General features: G+C 37.4%; 1 protein-coding gene across 3 annotated transcripts in view; it reads left to right on the forward strand.

Annotated features, from left to right (window-relative positions):
• Positions 1-20,018, forward strand: part of LOC130926780 (LIM domain only protein 7-like) — a 38,867-nt gene extending 18,849 nt beyond the window's left edge. The window contains exons 10-27 of one of the 3 annotated variants that reach the window (XM_057851996.1): positions 2,279-2,417; positions 2,573-2,721; positions 2,920-3,103; positions 4,961-5,506; positions 8,907-9,071; positions 10,223-10,331; positions 10,982-11,143; positions 14,575-14,600; positions 14,670-14,777; positions 14,856-14,927; positions 15,256-15,365; positions 16,505-16,549; positions 16,682-16,734; positions 16,806-16,977; positions 17,062-17,235; positions 17,328-17,436; positions 19,025-19,127; positions 19,360-20,018. In XM_057851996.1, the coding sequence (XP_057707979.1) occupies positions 2,279-2,417; positions 2,573-2,721; positions 2,920-3,103; positions 4,961-5,506; positions 8,907-9,071; positions 10,223-10,331; positions 10,982-11,143; positions 14,575-14,600; positions 14,670-14,777; positions 14,856-14,927; positions 15,256-15,365; positions 16,505-16,549; positions 16,682-16,734; positions 16,806-16,977; positions 17,062-17,235; positions 17,328-17,436; positions 19,025-19,127; positions 19,360-19,382 (2,449 nt within the window). In that variant the 3' untranslated portion in view covers positions 19,383-20,018. Of the gene's footprint in view, positions 1-2,278; positions 2,418-2,572; positions 2,722-2,919; positions 3,104-4,960; positions 5,507-8,906; positions 9,072-10,222; positions 10,332-10,981; positions 11,144-14,574; positions 14,601-14,669; positions 14,778-14,855; positions 14,928-15,252; positions 15,366-16,504; positions 16,550-16,681; positions 16,735-16,805; positions 16,978-17,061; positions 17,236-17,327; positions 17,437-19,024; positions 19,128-19,359 lie in introns of all 3 variants that reach the window. The other 2 variants (XM_057851986.1, XM_057852007.1) reach the window with 2 other exon arrangements.
• Positions 20,019-20,284: the final 266 nt, after the last annotated feature.

Consider the following 20,284-nt stretch of genomic DNA (forward strand, 5'->3'; position numbering starts at 1 on the left):
ATCATGCATTACTCAGAAGGTTCCCCCATTGAAGCCAGTACATGAAGTTTGCCATGGACCATCTGAATGATGCAGAGGGGTCATGGAAGAAAGTCACATGGTCAGATGAGACCAAAGGTGAACTTTTTGGTGCACACTTTACTCGGCGTGTGTGGAGGAAAACGAAGCAGACTACAATCCCAACATCATCATCCCCACTGTGAAGTATGGGTGTGGAAACCTCATGCTTTGGGGCCGCTTTTCGGCACGTTATTAAGCAGAGGATGAATGGTGAAATGTATCGTCAGATTTTAGGCCACAACCTCCTTCTCTCAGTCAGAGACTTTAAGATGAGTCGTGGCTACATCTTCCAACATGACAGTGATCTGAAGCACACAGCCAAGCTGACCAAGGAGTGGCTGCGTAAAAAGCATATCAAGGTTCTGGAGTGGCCTAGGCAGTCTCTAGACCTCAAGCCAATAGAAAATCTTTGGATGGAGCTGAAACTTTGTGTTTCTCATTGACAGCCCCGAAACCTGACAGATCTAGAGAATATTCCTGTGGAGGAATGGGCCAAAATCCCTGTTTCCATATTTGAAAACCTAGTGAAGAACTACAGAAAGCGTCTGACCTCTGTAATTGCAAACAAAGGCTTCTGCACTAAATATTAGCACTAATTTTCTCAGGGGTACAAATACGTATGAACCCCAGTACATTACAAATAAATGATTGAAAAATCATACAATGTCGTTCCGGATTTTTTTTTTTTAATTACAGTATGTGTCAATAAGTGGAAATGCATGTATGATTGAAATTTCAGACCTATACCTATTTTCTTAGTGGTTAAACTTGCAAAATCACAAGGGGTGTATATACGTCTGTTCCTCACTGTATACCGTATTTTTCGGACTATAAGTCGCAGTTTTTTTTCATAGTTTGGCTGGGGGTGCGTCTTATACTCTGAAGTGACTTATGTGTGAAATTTATTAACACATTATTATATCATTTCACCTGTTATTTTGGTGTTTTGGAGAGACACTGATGGTTTGGTAAACTTTTTAGCATGTTCTTTATGCTATAGTTATCTGAATAAGTCTTAATAGCTATGTTACATTAACATACCGGCCACGTTCGCATTTCGTTGTTCATGCATCATGTAACATTATCATACTCTACACTTATTCAGCATGTTGTTCTCTATTGTATTTTTATTTTAAATTGCCTTTCAAAATGACATATCTGTTCTATGTGTTGGATTTTATCAAGTAAATTTCCCCCAAAAATGCGACTTATACTCCGGTGTGACTTATCTTTTTTCCTCTTCGTTGGGCATTTTATGGCTGGTGTGACTTGTACTCAGGTGCGACTTATAGTCCGAAAAATACGGGTAAGTACTTCTTGTTTTTTTGTTTTTGTCAGGTCAAAAGTACTTTACTGCAATTTTTGTTTGTAATTAATTCCTTTTAAAGTGCAGTATGTCAAATCACATCTATTTTTTTTTCCCGGCCCATTCTACATGTCTTTCCTAGATCACATTGATTTTGCCATCTTAATTCATTATGCAGCATCCCTCTTTTATGCATATTTAATAATAGTTTACATCTTACTTGGTTTATTAAAATGTTTCAAATGCAAGCAACCCAGGCTGAATGGGACATTAAATTTCTAGTAGAAATCTCAATGCCAAATCACTCTGCATTTTTCAGTTGGGTCAAGTAGGTTTAAATGGTACACATCTAAAATATGAATTGTTGATTTAAAAATAGCAATGAATGCTATAGATTATTATAAAAGCTAATGATTATTTACAACTGTGTAACTGTGATGTGAAATCTGTGTAAATCTGAACTATGGCTGCTTTGACCACATTTGCTTTGTGGCAGATTCATCTCTTCTGTTTTATTGACTTTACAAAAAAGAGGATCATGCTGCAAACATTATGGTTGTTTATTTTGTGTCAGACAATTTCATGACGTGATTGTTTGTCTTTGCTCCATCTCATCAAATGTTGTCAGTCTTTCTATGTCACCGCCTAAATGCTCCCTGGAAAATAAGGCAACTTCTGACAGAATGTAGTTTCCATTACTTTTATGCAACCCTCTTACTTCCGCTTGGCCAAGAATCTCGATGAATTTGCTCGCTTGCTTTCAGGATTACACACCTATTAGCTGTCAATGTGAATTGAAATGAATTAATGCATGAGTTTGCTAGCACATTTTGTTTTGCAATTCAGTGTCTAATAGCTGGCTATTTAAGTTCCATTAATTTCAATGGCTTTGTGTGTGTGTGTGTTCAATAGGAGCAAGTCATTGAGTGATATCCCAACTTCACCTGAGGTTTCAGAAGGAAATGGGTGTATGGGCAAGGGCCAGAACACGGAAACAGTTAAAAGGAGGAGCCACAGTGCTGCCAGGGACAGTGAGGCACGGTGGCAAGATGTATGTACTGTATGGCAAATGATCAAAATGTTGAGATGGCATTAGAGGGTATTAAATTAAAATTGGACTCACAATGAACTCTCTTAACTAAGGCAATGCATGTGAAGCTTTACATTATACTGTCCAGTATATTCAAAATAATTTTTGCTCATAAGGCCTTGACAAAGTGGAAGAACCACCGCAGGAGTACAAAGTCCAATCTGCGCCGAAGGTCTCTTGACCGAGAACATGTCATTAAAAAGATGACCAATGGTGCTGTGAATGACCATGGAGAGAGGGAAAACCACACTGTGCAGTTAGAAAGGTAAATTGAAGTCAGAAAAGTGCAAGCATATACGGCAAAGTCTGTAGTTGGCTGCCATATGTTTTCTAATGTCTGTGAAAGGCTGCTGACCTCACTTGTCTGTATACCACGGTGAACTCGAGTAATGTGACACATCCTCCATCTTTTCTGCTGCCTTCATTACTCTGACTCCTCTTCCATTACATCCAAATTCCCCAGAGACCAGCTGTCAGCACAAAGGCACGGCCCTGCCCCACGCTCTCATTCTGCATCTCCTCCATCAAAGTTCTCAAGCTCTTTTTTCTGGACACAAAGTAAAGCTCCACTGACTCGAAGCTATGCCATTGAGGTGCCATTTAGCTTCACCTCCACTTATGGCCACCATAACTTTTCACCCACACAGGTACGTTGACATTTTTTGCTTCATGACTGAATGGAGAACTAAATTTTAATCTGTATCCACTGCTCGTTAAAGGCAGAGGTCGGTAGAGTAGCCAAAAAACTTACTCAAGTAAGAGTAGTGTTGCTTAAAAATAGTAATACTCAGGTAAAAGTAGTCACCCAAAAATTTTACCCAAGTAAAAAAGTGTTTGGTGAAAAAAAATTCTCATGTAATGAGTAACATTGTGAGTAACTGCTTACAATGTGTTTTTTTATTTTTTAAACAATGGTATTTTTCCCTCAGCACAGTTATCTATATGAACTGCTTTTATTATACTAAAAAAATATTAAAAATGTATTATATTAAGAAAAAAAAAAATTAAAAAAAATCATTGAATTCCGGCGAGAGGGGAAACAAAATACAGAAATGAAGCATCATTCGTCCAAAAAGAATGAGTGCCCTCTAGTGGGGAAAATAGTTCCTAGTTGAATAATAAATACCTATAGTTCCTATTATGAAAATAAGACGATCATATCACCGGTTTTCAGTGGTCAATTGCAGCCACATAAAAACTAGAAGAGACGTTAATATCTGCGCTTTCGCGTCATATTGAGGGTAGCGCTGTGTCTCAATATTTTTTTTCGGTGCTTTAAAGACAACACGTCGTGGCCGGCGTGATCATAGAATGGCAAGCTTGAGTCTGATTGGTATAGTGGAGTTATGTGTTTATTATTTATGTGATTTTTGCTGTGACATCTCATTGGTGAAACTCGTAGATGTACTGTTGGCATTGCTGGAAAAAAAAAAGTAAAAATCTAATATGAAGAACAAAGAAGAAAAATGTAACCACGAGTGTAACCCAAAGTAGCAGAGTAAAAGTACCGTTATTTCTTAGCTAATCTACTTAAGTAAAAGAAAAAAGTGTAGCTTTGTAAAACTACTCTTAGAAGTAACTTTTTCTCAAAAAGTTATTCAAGTAAATATAACATAATGTGTTACTACCCACCTCTGGTTACAGGTACTACTGTACAGTCTATAAATTATTTATTCTAAAAAGGAGGAAAATGCATTGCATCCCGCAGTACTGTGGTCCCTTCTCGGGGTTTTCTTCTCTCTCGAATGGGTTTTTGTAGTTTTTCCTAGCCAGTTAGAGGGGATTTAATTCATGGGATGTCATCAGTGCTTTAATATTTTCTGATTTAAATTTTTATTACTCATTTACTATTTAGTATTTTAGTGTCAACTATTGGTAAAGTCATTTTGGAGATTTAGAGAAATATATTGACTTGACTACTCAATTTAAGGTATTTTCCTTCTTGCTGCAGATTGGCAAGAATGCAGTTGCAGCTGTTGTCACAAAGAAAATCCTACCGTAATTTCTCAATTGTAACACACCAGGACATTGCATCCCCCAAAACACCCTTCATAGGTTTTTCTCTCGCTCTCGCTCTCTCTCTTTGTGGTATGGTGTCTGAATGAAATCAGAATGATCTCTGAAAAATAATGTATTTGTGGAGGCCAACATTCTCTAACCACAACCCTGTTAAGAACTTGTTGCAAGATCTATAAGGGTGAACTGAATGGCAAAACAGTAGAGTACTTCAAATGACAACTACGGGGAGCAGAGGCAAGATGCGTACCGGCAGAAACCTTCCAGAAATTTTCAGGATTCCAGTGGAAAGTTGTAGCGTAATAACTGGAAAGTAACTGTTCTCTTATTTTTCTTGAAACTTGTCATTGCATGCAAAAGTCTTAGTAGATCGCTTTTTAGTTTTCAGTCTATGCAATTCATTATCAAGACTGAAAACCATTGCAAAAGTTGAAATGCCAAATTTTGTCCTATAATGTCTTTTTTTTTCTGATTGTTAACATTGTCAGGGAAACTCTGCTGGAACCATGCCTCCCTCTGATGGGAAAATCATTGGAAAGGAGTCCCAATTTGCACCGTTGTCATTAAATGGAGCAGCAGTAACTACCCCGCTACAAGACAACGCTTTTAGCTCTCAAACCCAGTTCCAAGCCCAAGGTCTTTCTGCTCCTGTTCAGTCTCTAACTGATGTCAGTCAGCCAGAAGAAGTTGCAGCCCAAAGTACTACTCTAGTTGCACCTGTGTTTCCAAAAATATCAGAATCGGATAATAATGTGGATATTGCTGATGCTTTTGGAGATTTTTCTGACCAGAAAGGCATGTCACAAATTGTGACACATAAAAGCCCTTGTGAAACATCAGGAGATAAAAGTAGATATCAGTCAGCTCCTGGCACCAGAACTCATATGACCAGAGCTGCTTCTTGGTCATGCTCAGCCAGCCTTCCTCGTGGCTTCAGACGGTCTGAGGGATCCTGTCGCCTATCCTCTGTCATCACAGCCAGGCCCTTTGAGACCAAGCAGTCCAGGATGTCTACAGTGCCAAGACGATGCAATGTGAGTTTCATCAGTACGTCCTATTATACTACACATCTGAAAAGCATAGTAAATATTTTTTAAAACATTTTTTTACACGTTAAAAAAAAACACAAAAAAAAACATTTCATCGTCTTTGTTTTTGTACACATCACGTGTTTTCCATTTCTATGGTCATTCATTCCTTTGTTTAGAACAGGCACATGTTCCATTATGGACCCATTTTGAAATTTGTCCTGACATGCATAATGAGTGCAAATTTGCATAAAAATACACAGTTAGGAGAAAGAATGAAATGGACTTAAGGTGAACATTAATGTAGTAAACAAATCTCCCTGGTGAATGTTGTCAGTTTTGAAAAGAAATATTTAAAAAAAAAAAAAAAAAACAATCGTGAATTTGATTTAAACAATTTATGATATTCATGTACTTTATTAATCACACGACATTAAAGACAAGAACTTGGAGGTTTTAAATCTGATCCTTTACGGACTTTTAGAAGGGCTTCATTAAAATGAAATTATATCATGATTAATATGATAAATTCATCTCCCTGGATCCCTTTTAATTCTGTATATGTTTTAGAAGTAGCTTTTGGATGGGGTAAAAAAAGGAAACCTACTGTAGATAAACATAATTTAATCAATTTTCTTGCGAGGACATAGTTCCCACGGGTCCTTAAAGTCTTTAAATATCTTAAATTTAAAATCAAGGTAGATAATCAAAGACAATCAAGGTCTGAAATTTAATGGTAAAGTGCAGTAGGTATTACATTTCCTGATGATGCACTTAATGCCAGTGAAATCACTGTAGTACGCTGTAAAACCTTTAATGGTGTGTATTTGTTTTATTAATGGTTGTGCACTAAATATGAGAGTTTGGGAATAATATGTTATGTGCCAGTAACTTGAGTTTTTGCACTGACGCCATTTCCTGGTTATTCGCATTTGTAGAGGTGAGCGGAGATGGGGAGGTGTAAATTTAATCCAAAATGGATGGAAGATGGTTTATTTAAGAGGTGGTTGGCCGCTGGTGAAAATAACAACAGTGCTGTCTTGCAAAAAGACTTTTTCGTTTGAGACAATGGGGGTCAAAGCCGTCGAGTCGCTCATGAGAACAGAAAAACACCAGCTGTCTGTGGCAGCATTTATGTGTTTGCAATTAAATGAAATTAGTTTTTTTTTTCTTCAGAAGAAATAGTTGTGACATGTGTTAAACATAAATCATATTTTAAGGTCTTAAAAAGCATTAAATTTGACTTTTAAAATGGTGCAAGAACCTTGATATACGATAATGCAACAAAAATGCGTAGTGGTGGTTGCAGGAATGTTTCCCTAAGAGTTTGGTTTTCATACCTGCGCAAGGCATGCGAGTGGCGTATTATCTTTATTAAACATAATTTGTTTGCTGATAGTTTCTCAGTTATTTAATACACAGGAACTATGCAACCATGACACAATCGCTGTTTAATCGGTCGTTATTATTAAACAAATAGGGGTATTAATGTGAGACAGTTATCTAAGACTATAGCCTACCATGTTATGTTAAGTGAAAAAATTAGGTCACCCTATGGAAGCCTGTGCGTTTTCTTACATATTTGGTCATATGGGTATTTAATATCAATTTTAACAATCTTGAGAGATTCAAGTAATAGAAGTAAACAAAACCGGGGAAAAAAGAGATTTTTTATAACTTTTTGTAAAATGTCATTTTAAATGCAATTTCTGTTGAGGAATAAATTAGGAAACCCCCACATTCAATCCCACTTAAAATGGCTAAAATCACACACAGGGGGTATCACATTAGGTGCACATGATTGGAACATAAATACCCAGTGTTTTGAAGGAGGCTTGCCTTATTTAGCCCTCACATTTAGTTTGGCGTGCCCCTTACTGTTGAAGTGAGAGAAAACACCATGGTGAGATCAAAGGAGCTGTCTAAGGCCGTCAAAAAGAAGATTGTAGATGCTTATGAGTCTGGTAAGGGATTTCAAAGGATCTCAAAAGAATTTAAAATCAGCCATTCCACTGTCCGGAAAATAGTCTACAAGTGGATGACATTCAAAACAACTGAGAACATGCCCAGGTCTGGCCGTCCAAGCAAGTTCACTCCGAGAGCAGACCGTAAGATGCTAAGTCTCCAAAAAGCCTAAAGTGTCATCACGAGTCCTACAGCAGGCTCTTGCTACTGTTGATGTGAAAAGTGCATGCCTCTACAATCAGAAAGAGACTTCACAAGTTTAACCTTCATGGGAGGTGTGCACGACGGAAACCTTTGCTCTCCAAGAAGAACACGAAGGCCAGACTGAAGTTTGCCAGAGTGAATGTAGACAGATGAATCTAAAATTGAATTAGTTGAACAACAGAACAGAGGACATGTTTGGCGTAAACCCAACACAGCATTCCAGGAAAAGAACCTCATAACAACTGTGAAGCATGGAGGTGGAAGTGTCATGGTTTGAGGATGCTTTCCTGCCAGCTAACTATCATAGACTCCACCATGAATTCTATCTTGTATAAGAGGGTGCTTGAGGATCATATGAGATCGTCTGTGAAAAAAAACTCAAGCTCAACTCAAACTGGACCCGGCAACATGACAATGACCCAAAACATACCAATAAATCCACCAAGGACTGGCTGAAAATGAAGAAATGGAGAGTCCTGGAATGGTCGAGTCAAAGCCCAGATCTTAATCCCATTGGGTGACTTGAAACGGGCTGTGCATGCAAGAAACCCCTCAAACATCTCACACCTGTAAGTATTCTTTGAGGAGTGGGGTAAACTTTCTTCGGACCGATTTCAAAGACTGGTAGATGGCTACAAAAAGCGTCTCACTGAATTTACTCCAGCTAAAGGGGGTAACATTAGCTATTAGGTGGTAGGGTGTCCTAACTTTTTCCTCAGTTAGAGTATGCATTTTTGTTTATATATTTGATTTAAGCAAACTATGCTAATTTTTCTTGTTTACCTGCAATAAATTATTCTTTTCCAGAGATAACTTATCAAGATCAGGCATTGATATGTGAACATTTCTTAATAATGAACTGAATATTAAATGGGGTGTCCTAATTTTTTCACATGAATTGTCGCTGTATTTGTTGGTGTGTGCTTTACTCTTCTTATGTGTGTCTTATTATTGTTTCCTTTTGTATGTGTGTGCTTTGTCTTTGTCTCACTCATTGGAGTTACTGTACGTGCTAAAGGTGCTCGTCACAGTTAAAGTGATAAGAGCATTTCCTGCATGTGTGGATGGCGAGCTTTGTGTTGTATAAGTTACCTACCGTTTTCCTCATTAATAATATACCAAATGGTGTCAGCTGACAAAGTCTGTGATGTCATTGTAATTAGTATTTTAAAGGTGAATGCTTGGTGTAACTCATCATGCTTTTTATGACATGCCTATGTTATCTTTGTTCAAACAGGTAAATGACAACCAGAGTCTGATTTGCGCTACTGAAGAAGAAAGCACACATTCCCCACCTGCCAGTGCTATACTCAAAAGACAGACCGCCACTTCTTATCTAAGAGGTCACCATCAGGGTACAATGCAGGCAGCCAACCATGAAGAGCAGACTGCTTTTGCAAAGGTAGAGTGGACGACTCTTTATGGTCTGACCAATTCCCAACAGCTTCAATCCTTACTGTGTTCAAAAACATGCAGCCCCAACACAGCCTACTCACAAATCTGCTAAGTAGCGCTAGCACTGACATCCAAGGGTAGATTGTTTGATTTTGCTTCTGCAATATTCTGCAGTAATATTCTTATAATATCTATCTCTCTCTCTCTAATATTCTTTGTCATATAACGTTCTTGCACACAATATCACTATAATGGATCAATTCTACTTTATACTGGTCTGTGACAGCACCCGCTAATGGAGCTAAATGAGATGGAGTTAAGACATAATTGGGAGTAAGCAGCGGAGCAAATATTTCTGATTAAACAAATTTAACTTATGATGGTTGTTTTTATCACACTTGTAGTTGCATTTGCTTTCATGTTTGAGTGTAAACTTCGAAATAGAATGGCATTAAAGACCCATATCGTGGTTTTTAGTACCCTATTTAACATAGAAGTTTAAACATTTTCAACTAAGGGAAAACCTCTAGAAGCGAAAAGAAAACCTAAAATAATCCAGTAATTTTGGTGTTTGACCCTTTTTTCCAAAAGCCTAGGTTAAAACGAGTGGTTTCGTACCCATACAACTTTTGTACGTTACAAAGACTGAGCTCCCAACTTCCAGGATCGCCTTCCCACCCTCCACCCCTACACAAACATGTTGAACTTTGGGCACAGATGCTTTCTTCTGATTTGTTGTATCATCATCTTCGGGGGTCAGTCATATTTGGCAAACCAACCAAATGGTGCATTACCGCCTTCTCCATCTTGTCTAATTGGCGAGCATTGAATGAGCGCTGCTGTGTAGCTGAGGGCAGAATACTCTAGCCACACACATCTCAAAGGCCGCATTCAGCATCATGGCACATGAATTGTGATGCACTGTAACCTTCACCACATAATCTACACCTTTGTAGAAATATTAAATATAGACCATATGCTCCTAGGTTTTCCCAATCCATCTCGTTTTTGGGTCACTCACCTACTTTCGAATTTACTGTACTTCTTCTGCAGTCCCCTTCAAGTATCTAATTTCCACCCGGAAGCACATGACATTGGATCGGTGGCTGTCGACTTGATGTTTGTGTATGTGTATGTGTGCCCTTGCATGTTTTTCAGGTCAACCTGAGTGACACAAGTGTTAGTCTTCTACCGAACAGTCGATCAGACTTTGGTTTCCAGCCACAGTGTGAAGCTAGTGGAGCAAGAATAAAATGTACTCATTCAGGTAAAGTGTTTTTCTCTAGCTGAATGCCGATTAGAACTTATCAGTTATTGTTGCAGTAGTTTGACCGAAGGAAGTTTTCTGTATTTATTTAAGCTTTATTTTTAGTGCCCATTTGTTTCTCAGCTAAAAATGGTGCATTTTATTTTAATGCATGCTTACCAAGTTCTGTTTAATTATGGTTACTGGCAAGGTCAAGGTTCTTAATGCATTTAGTTTTATTTTTATGTTTAAGATTTAATTCTAGTCTACTCTATGTTTACCACATATTTTGCAGTTTTTAAAAGCCAACCATGAATATTTAAACAGTCTAGAGTTTTCCTTTGTTTTGTGGAAGCTACAGACTGCTACAGCATAATGTGCAAGCATGTAAGAACTACCTGTGAAAAACATCAGCACAACAATGTTACAAAACATTGCAGACGGAAACACTTTTATAGAAAAGTTTTATGGATGACACACTTTCAGAAGTAGAAACTACTTCCGGCAATTGGGGAACATTAACATTTGGAGTAGCAGCCTTGTTCACAGAAATGCATCTTTTTTCCGTTTGGTTTGAGCAAATAATTTTTGAAGGGGTAACCTTATTTGTGTCATGCTGTCTGTGCCCTTATCTGTCTTCATTTTCTTGATGGCTGTCACCCTCTCGGCAGGCAGCCCAGCGGAACTCTGCCAGCTGTGTGTGGACGACGAGATCCTGACTGTTGATGGCGATCTGGCAGCACACATGAGCTCCAGCCTTTGGGAGCAAAAAATGGCATCTGCCCTGCAAATTGGCACTCTTACTATGGATATTCGCCGCAATGAAAAGAAGGGTAAGCTATATACCGTGGGCATGTATGTATGTTTATGTGTGTAATATATATGTATGTATGTATGTATGTATGTATGTATGTATGTATATATATATATATATATATATATATATATATATATATATATATATATATATATATATATATATATATATATATATATATATATATACTGGACTGTCTCAGAAAATTAGAATACACAATATTCTAATTTTTTGAGACGGTCCTGTGTATATATACAGGACTGTCTCAGGAAATTAGAATACACAATATTCTAATTTCCTAGTCAGGAAATTAGAATATTGTGTATTCTAATTTCCTGAGACAGTTTCCTAGTCAGGAAAATTAGAATATTGTGTATTCTAATTTCCTGAGACAGTCCTGTATATATACACAGGACCGTCTCAAAAAATTAGAATATTGTGTATTCTAATTTTCTGAGACAGTCCAGTATATTGTGTGTGATTATAGTGTTAAAATCACCCTTAGTATAACCCAGTGCTTCTCAATTATTTTCTTTTACCCCCCCCCCCAACTCTCTGCCGCCACTGTAAATGGTATCATTGTCTATAAATGTATTATTATAAGAACCCCTGACTAAAATTGTCCTCTTTTTCTATTAAAGAAAACAAATGTAACATATATCAACTTAGAATAAAGTATAACTTTATTAACATTGTTTTGTTTGTACAAAGTGCATCAATTTGCCTGAAGTAAAAAAAAAAGTCACATCTAAACTGTAAAAATACACTCAAGGTACATTTTTTTAGCATTTGATACTCAAATAAAATTTAATCGATAAATAATAATAAATTCAAATTGATTAGCAACATTAACTCATAAGGAGAATATGCAAAACAATTTGACCAAAAAATGAATAGAACAAATACAACAGTATCATTGGACAGAGGGACTTTTTATTTTTGCTGCAGGCAGTATCAGCGCCTTTGCAATATTGTGGGGTTATTTTGCACTTAGCATGTTTTTAACAGTGCTCGCTGGTTTACTGATGTAACACTGACAAAGCGGGACAATTGTTGGCAATATTTGGCACGTTTTGAAGAAAAACACAAGCGGCTTATGAGATTGGGGCCATATGTCTTTAAGTGATGTCCTAATTGATTTTGCTTCCCGCTGTCCGCTACAAATATTTTTAGACACAGTAAGTAAATAGAGTGGTCTCTCCTCGTCTCCCACTGTATTAAAAGTCAAAGCCAAACGGCCCTAAAACGGCGCATTCTCTGTGGCCAGAGGAGAACCAGAGCTGAGGGCAGTCGTCTCCAAAGCCGACCATGGCGCTTCTCGGCCGGGCATGTGAGAATTGGAGAAGACAGGGGGTTGCTGCGTGAGCCCGGCCCGAAAACGGCACACAGCTCTTCATAGCTCTTTGCTGTGTGCTCTAGTTTGTGCGCAGTATTTTTGAACCAATCTGAAAATGAGAGCGCCACTGCCACCGACTGAGTGGATGTACAATTACACTTTATTCTAGTGCGGCAAAAAAGTATGTTCCTCGAGGTCACATGCGCCACCCCCGGCATCGCTCTTCGTCCCCGGGGGGTCGCGCCACACTATTTGAGAAGTACTGGTATAACCACACCATTAGTGCTAAAAGTGAAAACGGCTTAGCATGACTATTAATCTTAGGACACCAATAAATAATTATGAATTTATCGTGGTACACCTGTCATTCACATTTGTCATTCATCATTTTAAACTTGGCTATCGACATCTATTTGAGAATCCCAATAAACCACAAATTACAAATGAATTCTCTTGTATTACTATACTATTCTTGTGTTTTGTCTGTTGAAGTATGGAGAAGGTGTAAGGTCTCAGCACAGGGATTACTGACAAAAATCATGTACCAGTACCAATATGACTTTTGCCCCAGCTGCTCCTGGCATCTTAAAGAATATATTGTACCTGTAAATCAATGGTGTCCTCATGGTGACAAAGAAATGTCTGAAATTTGGGACCAGTTGATTTTGGGATCCCTAAAGGCTTTCATCAGTAATATCAATACAGTAGTTGCTTGCATGTATTGGATGTCTGCGTATACAGGTTGTTCACTTGTGTGTGTAAATGATACCGGAGGTGGATCAATTGAAATGCATGTGTAAATCTAAGCACTAACGCCGATTTTTTTTCTTGTGAACATGCATTGTAAACGGACTACCGGTAATAATTAAGATTGTGTATTTGATATTTCACACAAATTAATAAGTGCCCATGGGTGTGTTGCAAAATTTGCCCAAACTATGTATAAATACAAATGTCTAGTTAAATGATCACAGAGATTTGTGTGTAAACATTTATGGCACTCCTAAATGCTTAAAACAAATCTGGAACTTTGTCTGCTTTTACTGCACTAGCAATCTTAAAAACTTTTCTCTAACAAAATTAATGATTTTTATTTTGTCTTCTGCTGCGATGGATTCTTCCCCATAAGGCTCTGCAGAGTGCAGCTCATGGGTTTACTTATGTGGTAAACTGTGTGAAAAGCTTTTAAGACTTCTTTTTAACAAATGTTGAAACTTCCTTTGCTGAGAAGCACGATCAGACTCTGAGCAAATCCAGTTTCTGTTAATTCACTCAAGAGCAGTCTGTTTTTTGGGAAATGTTTTCTCTGATGTATCATTAAACTGTAGAGATTTTCATAGATAAGTGCAGTAATTTATTCACGTTTACAGATCTTGCTACCCATGAGCCCAGATTAGGCTTTTAAAATGAACTTTCTACAATCTTAAACCTTGTTGATGCTTTGATATACTGAACCATAGAATAAACTCACTGGGTCTCTATCTGTAGGATACAGAAGATGGAGACCCTTTCTCACGTGTTAAGCTCTTGGTGTATTGCTTCATTATAAACATCAGAAGTTAAAATGAGGATAAGGACCTACTTTTTTCTTGCAAGTTGCAACATTAAAATATTGACCAAAATCCAAAAAATGTCGCGCTTTGTTATTCTTTATTGACCTAACTGAGGCATTTTGGTGTTTTGGTTAACATCAATCAGTTATTCAACACTATTCAGACACATTTTGGGATTAATTAAAAGTAATTGTTAGCAAATGTTATGACTTTCAACCAAACAAGTTCTTCAAATGACACAGAGTTGTGCTCTTAAAATTTTGGAAGTCTTTCAAAGTGGAACTAAATATTGTCTACCCTTTTTACTTCCAATTTCATGTGCTTCAATATCGTAATATTTTGCCCATATGTACTGTTTTGCCAGTCCTGGCTTGGTGTTTGTTATCCTTTCACCTTTTATCATCCTTTCCTTTCATGCACGGACCGTTCAGTGTTTTTTTTTTTTTTTTTTTTTTTTTTTTTTTTTTGAGTGTGTGTGTGTGTGTGTGTGTGAATTATTTATTGATTTTTTTGTTTTTGTTTTTAATTTTATAACTGCCACTCTGCTTTCTCACACAGGAGGTTCAGAATCTGCAATATCAGATGTAAGTTTCCACCATTTGATCAAAGGAGACTTGTGTCAGTGTGAGTGATCGTGTCCTCTGTCCGTGCAGCTCCAGGTGCCATCCCTCACTTCCTCCTCATCCAGCTGGTCATGGGACCACGAAGGCGACCGCAGGCGTCAGGAGAAGTGGCAGAAAGAACAAGAGCGCCTCCTCAAGGTGAAAATGCTTACCAGCACCTTGCTGAATCAGTATTGTGTAGTCGTGGGTGAGACGTGTGCTTCTTGCATTGATTAGGTGCAATATGAGCAAGATAAGCAGAAGCTTGAGGCAGAGTGGCAGAAGGCTCGACACAATGCGATTGAGGAGGTGTGTAATGCTTTTGCGCAAGTTGCTTATTTAGATTTTGGTTTTCTGTACAATTTTCCCATGTAGGATATGACTCATTTGAAATCTGCATTCCCACACTTCACTCTTGCTTTTATGTGCAGACAAACATTTTATAGCCTGTTGGTCTGCATTTTTACTTCTCATCCAATTAACGCCAGTGATCCATGATATAATGGTTTAATGCACCATTGTTTGATTAAATTGAAGGTCTCAAGTTAAGCGAATTCTTGTTGTTGTAGTAGCTTACATAAGCAATCCTGTCACCAAGTTTTTAAAGATATTTAGTTTGTTTTTGTTTTTTCAGGAGAACTTGGGGATGAGAAATGTTGAGAATCCTCCCAAAGGGATTCATTTAAATAGCTTGACAAAAACAAAGGGACAACATGGCACTCAGGCAGATCTGAATGAAATAGACTGGTAAAACCTATTTTTGTGTTGCAATTAGGGTTGTTCCGATCATGTTTTTTTGCTCCCGATCCGATCGTTTTAGTTTGAGTATCTGCCGATCCCGATATTTCCCGATCCGATTACTTTTTTTTTTTTTTTTTTTTTTTGCTCCCGATTCAATTCCAATCATTCCCGATATTTTTTCCCAGTCATATACATTTTGGCAATGCATTAAAAAAAAAAAAAGGAATAAAACTCGGACGAATATATACATTCAACATACAGTACATAAGTACTGTATTTGTTTATTATGACAATAAATCCTCAAGATGGCATTTGCATTATTAACATTCTTTCTGTGAGAGGAATCCACGGATAGAAAGACTTGTAATTCTAAAAGGATAAATGTGACTTTGTATATTGTGACTAAATATTGCCATCTAGTGTATTTGTTGAGCTTTCAGTAAATGATACTGCAGCCATTCAACCCAAATGCATGATGGGAAGTGCAACCATGACTGTGCGTAGGGGCACCAATTGATATATCTTCTTTGCGTTGGGAAAGAACATATGGTGTTGAGATAATGATCAAATACCACCTTTCTTCCCCACATTGCCTCCCACGTTAATTTTAAATCCTGAGAGAGGGAATGTAAGGCTTTAGCCAAATATAAAAAGTCTACAAAGGCTGTCAAAATTCTCTCTACTCATTATACGCTGCGGTTAGCTCTATATATTGGTAAAACGGCGCCCTTATAGATTGAATGCGACAATGCGTGAGTGGGTCGTGTAGCGCATGCGTTAATTATTTAACGTGATTAATTAAGAAAAAATAATTACCGCAGTGAACGCAATAAATTTAATAGCCCTACTTTAAGCCAAAACTACTCTGGATGAGTGTAAGACATTTTGTCTGTAACGTTATATACAATTTGAAATCGATTTAAATAAAAAATATATATATATAAAAAAAAAAGGCATGTCCGATATTTTTATGCCGATTCTAATACTTTGAAAATGACGTGATCGGGACATGTTTAGTTGCAATTGTATTGCATTGTACTTCTGAATGACTCGCCCACTCATTATCTACGTGTGACTCTTTTGAGTTAACTTTTTTTTTCTTTATTGTGTTTTTCCGGTAACATTCTGCTAACATGACATCTCAGCACTGAGGGCACCACTGGCTTTGCTCAGCTCTCTCCTGCTCACAGGTCAGAATAAATAGACTTCCTATCTTTGGGTGCCTTATCAGCCTATGCATTATCTTGTTTAATTTTACACAGAAGCTCAAGTACAATATTACAAAAATTTAGTCTCTCCCTCTTTCTCGCCATTTCTCTCAGGGCAAAGTCATTGTCTACTCCAGCATTAGCTGGTTCATACAAACAATCAAAAGGTTAGCTGAGTTTATCTATTTAAATAGTCTGTATTATGACCCTTTCACACTGTAGCTTTTTCTTGGTTCAGATGATTTGAGGAAAAGGAAAGGGGAGTCTATTTCCAAGGCTGAGCAAGAGAGGCAGCAAATTTTGGAGGAGATGAAAAAGCGAACTCAGCTTCTGACTGACAACAGCTGGATACGTCAGCGTAGCAGCAGTTTTTACAAGGAACCAATCTACATTGGAATGCCCCTTAAGAGGTTGAAAGCAGTCAATTTGGTCAGAGGGCTACTTTTTATGGTATGTCATTATCAGCAGTGTCAATTTTTCTTCTATGCTTGCAGGTATGAATCTCTTGATACCTTCAGAAGCCCTCATTCAACCCTTACAGCAGGTTATCCCCGACCACACTCGGCTGCTGCCAATTATTGTGCTCCAAGTAGCCACTCTGCTGCCGGTTACAATAATGATTCCCGGGCACCACAGAGAAGTACCTCCACAGACTCTCGTCCCGGCAGGTAATGCCAATCGTTAAGCCCATTCCCATGGTCATCATATTGTGTCATTTTAGCCTGTTAAAACGTTTGAGCTATGTCGTGTGATGCCCCAGGATGGTCATTGGAAGGAGAACTTGCAGTGTGTGTGAAGGTCACCTGAGTAGTGGGCCAGCCATGGTCATTGAAGCCCTTAGTCTCTGCTTCCATTTTGCCTGTTTTCAGGTGAGAGGCTAATTACCAGGGTCTTGGTGTCCTCACATGAGTGTAGGTTGCTGCCAATATTCACTTGGAGTTTAATGGCACTCTTTTTACTCTCACTACTGTTCATCAGCTATAGAAATCCCTCCACTTGGTTGAAGAGCAGATCATCAGTGTATCTACATTAGTTGTCCCTCCACAATGTTATGTGACAAGACTCGTAATAGATGTTTACCCTTATTTATTATTTTAATCGTAATTCGCAGTAGGAATCCCACTGTGATCTACTGTATCTACAATAACAAGACCTTCTCTGCTGGCCAAAACACTATCATCTACTTTGTAGTCGTAGCAGATTTTTCTTTTTATTTTTGACTATTTTTCTTGGCTACACCACTTCTTATATGTCACTGTTTCTTATATAGTGGGTGTGATGCTTTTTTGTTGTTGTTGTTGCTTTTGGCTGTACTACAATTATGTGTAATTGCACATTCCTTTGTACTTTAAAGTAGTTGACAGCTGCAGTCTCATTGTCTCACTATGGTGTAGGGCTTTTTTTTTTGTACTGAGCAAATAATATGAAGAGAGAGAACCCCCAAGAGACAACTTTTGCACACAAAAAAAGGCATTGTTAGACTGAGGTAAGACAAAAGAAAATTACCCAAATTCTAATAGGAGGAAATATAAATAAGCTAGTACTTGGCTTACAGTTTGAATAAGGATATTTTAATTTTGGGGGGATTTCAGGTGCATAACGGAAAATAAAGTTGTACCTCAAGATAGGAGTGGTATGTCGTGGTTTTCTTCAGTTAATGAATTGTTTTACATTTAAATCGCCTAATGCGTTCCAAGAATTTTCATAAGCAGCATTTCCTGGTATGATGCTTTGTTTGTTTTAATTTTTGTCAATTTTTTTTGCTAAATACTGACTCTGAAGTGCTCCAGATAGCACAGTGGCATGCTATGATTTAGCGTATTACTGAAGATTTCTATCATTGCAGCAGCATGAACAGTAGGTAGTATTACTCGGATTGTGTCTGTTAAGTAAATTAGTAGTAGTATGCTGAAATCAGCCTAATAACAGTAATCCTATACTAATTACCTTTTTTTTTTTTTTTCATGCTTCATTTTGTTGTGCTTGAGACTTTGAACTATACAAAAAAATTGTGAAACGCTTTTATTTGCGATTTTTAGTTTCCAGTGCTTTCCAATTTTTTATTTACCGGTACAAAATTGGTCACATTATTTAGTAGCATGACAGTGCTCAGGTTTTCACTTATTTTAATCAGTGAGGTGGAAGAACCACGTCTGCTGTTCATGTTCCCATTTTGATAGCAATTGCAAAAAATGTGTCGAGATGAGGGTTTCCAGATTTAATTGACTAGAGTTGGTATTTTAATGTAATTGACTCAACTTTGAAGCCTTCATTCAAATTGATGAAAACCTTGATATGTTTTTTGGCAACCATATGGGATCTAATGTGTGCTATATGTGCTATTTACTGATGGTCTGTAATGTCATTACTGATATAAAAAAGGTTTATGAAAACAAAGGCCCCTATTTTTGTCAGCTGGACTGCATTTTTCTCACTTTTCTCCTTCCTCCTCCTCAGTGCGTGGGCTGTCAGCAGTATCTTGGAAAAACAGAGACTGGAGTACAGGTTCGGGTCCAAAACAAGAAACCATACTGTGAGCCCTGTTATTTCCAACTTAAGTGTGAGTATTTTAGCCACTTGATTTTACATAGTGTCCTTTGCAAATTTCCAGAACTTGATTATACTTGACAATTGAACTAACCATCTTTAAATGTTATATTTTGTGCCTGTATCATTCATGTTGTTGCTACTTCCACATTAGATTAACATAATTTTTTTTTAAATTCTTCGGTTAGTGAATTAAAGCAAATATTTTTTTCCATATCTAACAAAGAATGTATTTAATATTTTAGCAACCTATTTCACACCTGTGTGAGAAGAACAAAAAACTCATTCTTGCAGAGTGAGCTCTGAATTGGGGAAAACTGCACTGGAGTAATGCACGGTCTGCAGACAACTTGTGATGTGGAAACTGATTATCATTAATTTTTTTGTTGAATTAACATAAAATTTAGGTCATTATTTTATCAATTTAAATGTATAATGCAATAAAGAATTGTTTTATTTTTATAATCGTGTGTCTAACATTAAACATACACATACTACATACTACAGCCACTTATTGTCTACAACCACTGTTTGGAAGCACATTTAAACTTGTACGAGTGCACTTTCGTCCCTTGTAATGTGACCTCACAATGTGCACATTGGTAAGTATTTGTACTGTGACACATAATGAAACTGTAAACTGCAGCAGTTTAAATGCACTATTGAGTATTGTCTGTTTTTACTGGATTTTTTTCATTCATGTGCACCACAAGAGGGCACATCTATTCATCAAAGCAATGCTAGGGTAAATCTTTAATCATGTACAAATATTAGTACGGTGTTGTATTTGGTCTGCTATGAACACATGGATTCATGTAATAACATTGCAGTATCCGTGCCGTTTCAAAAATTAAGAGTACTGCCTTATCTGTTGTACTTGTATGTTTGTAATAAAGTAAATGAAAGCAACACATTTGAACTGGCTTGTGTCCTATTTTTGCTGTGACTTCTCATTTCGTCATTGATCCAAAATACGGAAACCTATTTAAATGTGTTAAAGATGTTCAAATTGGTTTTCTACTTTTCTTTTTAAGACATTCAAAATGGTGGCTGTTCTTGGATTTTTCTGAAACGGGCCAAGAAGGGCCCACATGTAGCCTTCAGGGGCCAAGTGTCGCTGCCATCTTTGTACATTTGGTCAAGGCAATTCGCAAATTATCCTGCATGTGG

Source organism: Corythoichthys intestinalis, chromosome 1, assembly GCF_030265065.1.
Source record: "Corythoichthys intestinalis isolate RoL2023-P3 chromosome 1, ASM3026506v1, whole genome shotgun sequence".
Classification (NCBI taxonomy): Eukaryota; Metazoa; Chordata; class Actinopteri; order Syngnathiformes; family Syngnathidae; genus Corythoichthys; species Corythoichthys intestinalis.